The sequence below is a fragment of the Eriocheir sinensis genome, chromosome 1 (assembly GCF_024679095.1).
Source record: "Eriocheir sinensis breed Jianghai 21 chromosome 1, ASM2467909v1, whole genome shotgun sequence".
In the NCBI taxonomy this organism is placed as follows: Eukaryota; Metazoa; Arthropoda; class Malacostraca; order Decapoda; family Varunidae; genus Eriocheir; species Eriocheir sinensis.
In genome coordinates this window covers 9,255,430-9,262,929 of record NC_066509.1, presented here as the reverse complement: position 1 = coordinate 9,262,929, position 7,500 = coordinate 9,255,430, and the positions used below count along the sequence as shown (strand labels likewise).

Here is a 7,500-nt window from a genome sequence, read left to right as displayed (position 1 = left end):
CTCTCTCTCTCTCTCTCTCTCTCTCTCTCTCTCTCTCTCTCTCTCTCTCTCTCTCTCTCTCTCTCTCTCTCTCTCTCTCTCTCTCTCTCTCTCCTTGTATCCTCAGTCCTACCCTCACTCTCCTTCCCTCACTTCATCTTCACTTTACTCCCCTCACATCGTCTTTTCTTCCTTCTCTCACCTAACCCTCACTCATGCCTCAATTTTTACTCACGTTCTCTGTAGCTCATTCCCTTTCTCCTCTTCTTCGTTTCATTTTAGTTCTTCCATCACCTCGTTGCCTTACCTCTCTCCTCAGGCACTCCTCTCTCACATCCTCCTTACGCCGTTCCAGTTCTATAATTCCTTCCCCTTCTGTCTCTCTCCGGCATATGACCACAGATGTTGCGCCGACTAAACGAAGCTTTCCAACTTTCTCCACTCCCTTCTTCACTCACCTCATGCCGTTCTCGTTCTCCTCGGCGTACTTAAGGGCGAGGCTCCACCCCCCATTGAACATAGCGGCGTTGAAGGCGAAGTCGAGAGTCCTGACCCGCCACGCGTTCAGGTAGAATAAGAGTCCCTCCTGCCGCTCCAGCATCTCCAGGCAGGACTCCATTTCTAGGGGCGGGAGAGGAAGGAAGGGGGAGTGAACGAGTGAGGGTGGACGGAAGGCCATATTTCTAAACACATCGGCACCTCAGTTCGCCTGTCTGAAAGGTGTTTTGAAGTTGCTGGGGTCTTCATGGACTGTTTTGGGATCTCAATGATAGTTTTCATGGCTTATACATCTTGAACGAAATAAAAAAAACACCCCTGAAAACCCGGTTAATCTTATCTGTGGGCTGGGCTTTTCATGGACTATTTTGCGATAATGATAGTTTTACACGACTTATACATCTTGAACGAAAATAAAACACCCATGAGAACCCAGTTAATCTTTTCTGTGGCCTTGGATATTGGTCGTAATGGGAGACCAATACGTTTAATTAATGATATGGACTTGAGTGAGCGTGTGTGTGCTTGTGTGTGTGTGGATGGGTGGAGACGGAAAGAGGGACATTTACAGACATAACCGCATCTCTGTAGGATAAAGGAGACAGAGAGAGAGGGGAGGGAGAGGAGCTTGGTGTGAGTGATGGAGATGTCTTCAGGCAGATGTGTGGGAAGGGCAGCAGAATATTATCGGTGGTGGTGGTAATGTTGAAGAGGTGAAGGGTGACAGGATAGAGAGAGAGAGTGCTCGTATGTCAAAGGTATTTCTTCTTCTCTTCATGTGTAGTAAGTGTTATTTTCTGCATGTTGATAAAATGTACTCGTGATCAATTTGGCGTTGCTGGAAGACACGGAGAAGATTAACCGTTTTTTTTTTTTATGGGTGTTTTTCCACTTCAAGATGTATGAGCCGTGTAAAACTATCAATGGGGTCACAAAACAGTCCATGAAAATACCTGCAACTTCTACGAAACACACCTCTAAATCAATGTTTCGGGTGTGTGTGTGTGTGTGTGTGTGTGTGTGTGTGTATGTGTGTGTGCCCACCTGCCGACACATGAGCTCACCTGGGTCCTCTTCGGTCATGTTGCGCAGCTTCTCCCTCGTGAAGGCCACAGCGTCCCAGTAAGCCCTCGTCCTCTCCGCACTCACCTCACGCCCACACGCACTACACCGCCCATACGTCACCTCCTCCTCGTCCTCCTCATCCTCGTCGTCGCTGTCGTCTTCCTCCTCGCCGTTGTTCATCCCATCCCCTCTCTTGTGATTCAAAGTCGCGTCCTTCGTCCCATTTCCACTCTTTTGGTCCATTGATGGCTTCCTTTCTTGCTTCTTTCTCTTGTCCTCCTTCCTATTCCTCATCACGTCCTCCTGCTGCTGCGCCTTCTGCTGGAGCCTCGCCTTGGTGTGTGTGTTCGTTTGGTCCACTGATGTTTCTTTTGTTACCTTCTTCTTATTCTCTTCCCTCGCCTTCCCGCTCGTAGCCACATCCTCTGGGTCCAGCATGCTTACCGACCCTAGGCACTCTCGGTTCTCTGTAATGTGATGGGAAGTAAGAGTAAGAGTGAGTGAGAGTGAGAGTGAGAGAGTGAGGGAGGGGGGGGGTGCTGTTGATTCATGTGTAGCTACCCTGTTTGCCATCATCATCATCGTCATCATCATTATCGTCACCTTTACAACGGGTTCCTCTACCGCTCTTTCCCCATCACCTTCACCGTTACCCTCGTCATTATTCAACGCTGCCACCTGTGTCACCCTCATTACTTCCCCTTCACTAAGATTAATGTGTTCGCCAGCACCATCACCGTCACCATCACCGTCACCATCACCGCTAACAACAACATTCCAACAACAAACTTCCATTCTGGCCACTTACTCTATTTTCTCTTGAGGGAGCGACGCCAACCATGTCTTTTTTTTCTTGTCTATGCCCTTGAGCTGCTTCCTTTGCCGTAAAAAATAAAAGAACCACGTAGCACCATCACACACCACCAGATATCACCATAACTACCACTATCCATCACCACTACCACTATCCAACCCCCCTCCTCACACCCACATAGTTATATAACTGTGCTCACACCCCCTCTGAGACTCACCACAAATGCCCGAGTTTTCGAATTTCTTCCTCTCCTTGCTGTTGCACGTCTTGCACTCACACCAAAAGAACCACTTCCGGTAGATGTCCTTACGGCGCGCGGTCACGGTGCAGACGGGGTCCACGTAGGCGATGCGGCACTGTCAGGAAAAAAAGAAAAAAAGGGTAGGTAGGTAGGAGGTAGGAAGGCACTTAAGTAGGTAGGCAGGTCACCGTTGCCAGATTATCGTACTCAGAGCACAGTATTTACCAGTTTCTGACGCTTAACTATTGCCAAGAAACATTAGGATCTGACTCTTTTAACGAGAACTATAAATGAGTTTCGTTATTGGAGCCCAGAAGACATTTTGGGGGTAGGAAGTCGGGAAATATAAGCGACTGAGTACGACAATCTGGCAATGTTGGGCAGGTAGCTAGGCACTGTGAAGGAGAGAAGGGTGAGTGGGTAATGATTGGAAAGAGGAAAGGAAGAATAAGTAGGCACTGGTAGCAAAGGAGAAAGAAATGTATAGGTAATGTTAGGAAAGCGGGAGGAAAGGATGGGAAAATTAAAGGGAGTTGTGGGGAAGGGGGAGTAATGGAAGAAGTGGGTAGAGTGAGCGGAGGAGGGTTAAGGGGAAAGAAAGAAGGGAAGTGTGAAAGACATTTGGAGCTGTTCACATGAGAGGGCCGTTCAATGACAGAAAGGAAGGAGAGGAAAAAGGAAGGTAGCGGAAGGGATTGATGGAGGACGAATGAAAGTAATTTAGGAAAGTGTAAACGAAAAATGGGAGATGTAGGGAAGAAGGAAAGGTAAATAGAGGGAGATGTAAAAGATGGATAGTGTAAGAGAGGAAGGAAAGGTTGCGTAAAAGATTGACTGAAGGGTGACAGAAAGAATGAAGTAAAGAACAGATGAAACAAAATGCTATACAGGAGAGGAAAACAGAACCTAATATTAGAGGGAAAGGATGTAAGGGGAAGAATGAAGGAAGGAGAGCAACTAGTGTCCTCAACGTACCTTAAGCCGCAAATATCTTCACAAAGCAAAAAGCAAAAAAAAAGAAAAGAAAAAAAAAAGAGGTGGAAGAGTGAAGAGAAAGGAGGAATGAATAACAAAGGCGAGACAAGCTAAAGCGATATTTTAGATGTGTGTGTGTGTGTGTGTGTGTGTGTGTGTGTGTGTGTGTGTGTGTGTGTGTGTGTGTGTGTCTGTGGCAGTCAGGGACAAAAGATGCAGCACTTTTTTTCTCGTCAACGTGGAATTGCAGATGAGAGAGAGAGAGAGAGAGAGAGAGAGAGAGAGAGAGAGAGAGAGAGAGAGAGAGCGAGAGCGAGAGAGAGAGTGGAAAACTTTCGGCATATATTTCTGCACTGTCTCGCTTCTGATGTGGAATAACTTTTTTTTTACGCGTGTGTATTGCGTTAATTAATTATTTTTGAGTTCTGAGTTGTATAGTCCATTTTTCAGGTGCGGATTTGGCTAGTTTATCATTTATACTACCGCCGGCACCTTTAATTATCACACGGCTCTAGGAAAATGATTGGTATATACGTGAATCGTACTTGTTTTAGACTCTGAGTAGAGGGAAAGATAGATGCACACAGCTCTATGCAAATGATTAGTATATACATGAAATCGTAATTGTTTTAAGGTCTGAGTAAAAGTAAGGTTGTGAACATATACAACTCTATGCAAATGATTACTATATACATGAAATCGTAATTGTTTTGGGGTCTGAGTAAGGGAAAGTTAGAGGCCCGTAGCTCTAGGAAAGGGATTGGTATGTACTTGAAATCGTAAATGTTTTTGGGTCTGGATGGAGGTAAATCTGGCGGCATCCAACTCGGTGTAAATAATTAGCATATACTTGATATCATACGTGTCTTGACTCTGAATAAAGGAACAGATGGGGGCATACGGTATAGCTGCGCGTGGCCTCAGTGCTCATCTCCGTCACTCTTAATAGATGATGGTCATGTAAACTCCTCTATTATTATTATCAGGAGAGAAAACAGGCAGAGAGGAAGGACTGCAAACACTATAAGCTACCTCTTCAGCAACCCCCAAACACTCCAGACGCCGAGAAAGAAAAAGTGAAAGCGATGAGAAAGAAAAGAAAGACGGCGATAGAATATAGAAAATTATAGAAATCCAGGGAATGAGGAGTAAAGTAATTAATATCTTATACTACACAACAAACAAACAACCAAAAAAAAAAAAAAAAAACCCTATTTCTCTTATACGAACTAAGTCTTTTTTCTAATTCCCTCAGTATACTCAGATTGTATTTCGGGTGTGTGGGAGGTTGTAATTATAAGCTTTTAATCTGCGTTATGTTATACACACTGAAGATAATTAATACAACGTCACTGAGGGCTGTGAGTATATATATATTTGTGTGTGTGTGTGTGTGTGTGTGTGTGTGTGTGTGTGTGTGTGTGTGTGTGTGTGTGTGTGTGTGTGTGTGTGTGTGTGTGTGCATTTCATTGGCGGACTGTAGTAATTTTGCGTTTAATTAAAGTGATATGACCCGTACACACACACACACACACACACACACACACACACACACACACACACACACACACACACACACACACACACACACACATCTAATTAATCTTGACAGGAGGGGTCAGTAGTGGCAGCAGTAAAAGACGAGCTCCAAAATATATTATCAATGTAGGAGAGCTCGGGCGTGTCAAATTTGTGTGTGTTTTTGTGTGTGTGTGGGGCGGGGGGTTAACCGGGGAAGGTCGATGGCCAGATAGTGGGATGGTTAGTGAGTGAGTGAAAAAGTGAGGTGGCTGGGTGCGTGAGTGAGTGAGTGGACGGAGGTTTTGGTCCGTGAGTGAGGGAGGGAGGAAGAGAGTGAATGAGTGAATGAAAAGGTGAATGTGTAGGCGGATGAGTGAGTGAAAATGAGTGAGTGAGTGAGTTTGAGTTGGTTAGTGAGTGAGTGAGTGAAAAGGTGAATGTGTAGGCGGATGAGTGAGTGAAAATGAGTGAGTGAGTGAGTGTGAGTTAGTTAATTAATTAGGTAGTTGAATGGTTACAAGTTATGCGAATGGGGGAGAGTAAGGAACTGACAAAGCACATAAGCACGATGCAGACTAGTGAGTAAAAGTGAATGAGTAAACAAGTAAACAAATGAATAAACAAGAGGACGAAAAAGCGAATCAAAGTGAGTACACAGACCATACCAAAAGTTAGTTGCCTCATTCCGTCATTTCATTAGCTCGTGGAATTGTCGTATATTTGAACTGTCGCATGGTTAGTTACGGTGTGGTCGGCTAATTGGGTAGTTAAGCTGTTTAGTGGTTGGCTGTTGGCATTCCTGTTGCCTCGTCACGATTGCCAACCCTTCTGACCCCACTGTTTGAGAGGTGATTGGCTCTTGCTAAATATATATATATATCTATATATATATATATATATATATATATATATATATATATATATATATATATATATATATAAAGCCCTACCCCACATGGCTGACTACCTGACTGATTCACCGCCTGACAAACACAACGAAGAGATACCCAGACACAGGTGGGCACAGGTGTACACTCCAAGTAGGTGGTGGTGAGGCAGTTCAACGCCACAACACCATTTCCACTTGGCACGGGATCAGGCAAGGGTCGTACAGGTGGGTGGGAAGGAGGGTGCATAGGTGGGTGTATGGGTGGGCGGGGTCTGATCACCTGAGCGCCTAGGGTTTCGACACACCTGACTGGGATGATTCACGGTGGAGAGAAAAGCGGTCCACTCACTTATTTTGGGAGGCGTCTGCGTGCCATCCATTTTGGGGAGGCGTGACGGCAATGTGTAGGGGAAGGGAAGGTAATGAAGGGTGGGTGTACGGGAGAGAGAATGGGTGAGGGGAGATGGATGAGGCAGGGGAGGGTGCTGAGACGTGGGTGTTGGGGAAGGAGGATGAGTGAAGGAAGATGAACGGGGGAAGGGTGGGTGCTGAGAAGGGTGGGTGAGAGAGAGGAGGGTGGGTGAAGAGAGATGAGTAAAGGGTGAAGGGAGGGTATAACATGGGTTGGGAATGCGAGAGGAGGCGATAGAGGGAGTGAGTGGGTGAGGGAGAGATAGTGCGGTGTAGAGGGATGAGTGATGGGTGGAATGAGGGCAAAGGAAGGGTAGGAAATGTAAAAGTGGAGAGGATACGTTGAGGGGAGAGGAAGGAAGTAGGAGTGGGGGGATAAGGGTGATAGTGAAGGTTGAGAAAGGTGAGAATGGGGGTGAAATAAACATGACAATTGGCAAGGGTGAAGGGAAACGATAGGATTGATAAGGAAGGCTTAGGAGAGGTTAAGGGATCTAGGAATGATTCTGGGAGCTTGGAGTGTTTATAGTCCTTGGGTAAACGTTGGGGGAAGTTGTCATAGGATTTTTGGGAGTAAGAGGAGGCGTGGGGACGAGGGGAAGGGATGAGGAAAGTCGAAGATGGATTTGAACAGGGAAGGGGAGTTTGAGAGGAGTTGGGGAGGTGTTTGCAAGGAGGGAGAAAGTTGGAAAGTTTCGTTTAGTCGGCGCAACATCTAGCAGGGAGGGAGAAGGTGGGGAGAGGAAGTTTATTGTTGGAGGGGATGAGCCAAGTCTAGGGAAGTGGTGATGGTGGTGATGGTGGTGATGGAAGGGGTGGAGGGGTGACGGGGGCTGTGGAGGAGGGTAGAATAGTCTCTGGGGATATTATTATTATTATTATTATTATTATTATTATTATTATTATTATTGTTACTCGTTTAGGAAGTACTCGTTTTCCATTTCATTCATTTATTCCATTTAATTTTGCATAATACGTTTTTTTGCTTGTTCTATGTTCCTTTTGTTTACTTGTTTATTAAATATTACGCGCTGTTATTCCTTATTTTCCTTATGTGATCATGTGTCGTTGTTAATGTTTAGAATGTGTCATGTGGCGCGGTTTTGT

At 45.5% G+C, this 7,500-nt stretch overlaps 1 protein-coding gene across 50 annotated transcripts in view; it reads right to left on the bottom strand.

The window, feature by feature from the left end:
• LOC126987232 (uncharacterized) overlaps window positions 1–7,500 on the bottom strand; it is a 58,441-nt gene that overhangs the window by 10,269 nt on the left and 40,672 nt on the right. For all 50 annotated transcript variants that reach the window (XM_050844082.1, XM_050844471.1, XM_050846070.1 and 47 more), the window contains exons 6-8: window positions 2,574–2,712; window positions 1,542–2,009; window positions 438–600 (exon numbers count right to left, since the gene is read on the bottom strand). In XM_050844082.1, coding sequence (XP_050700039.1) covers window positions 438–600; window positions 1,542–2,009; window positions 2,574–2,712 — 770 coding nt within the window. The remainder of the gene's footprint in view (window positions 1–437; window positions 601–1,541; window positions 2,010–2,573; window positions 2,713–7,500) is intronic.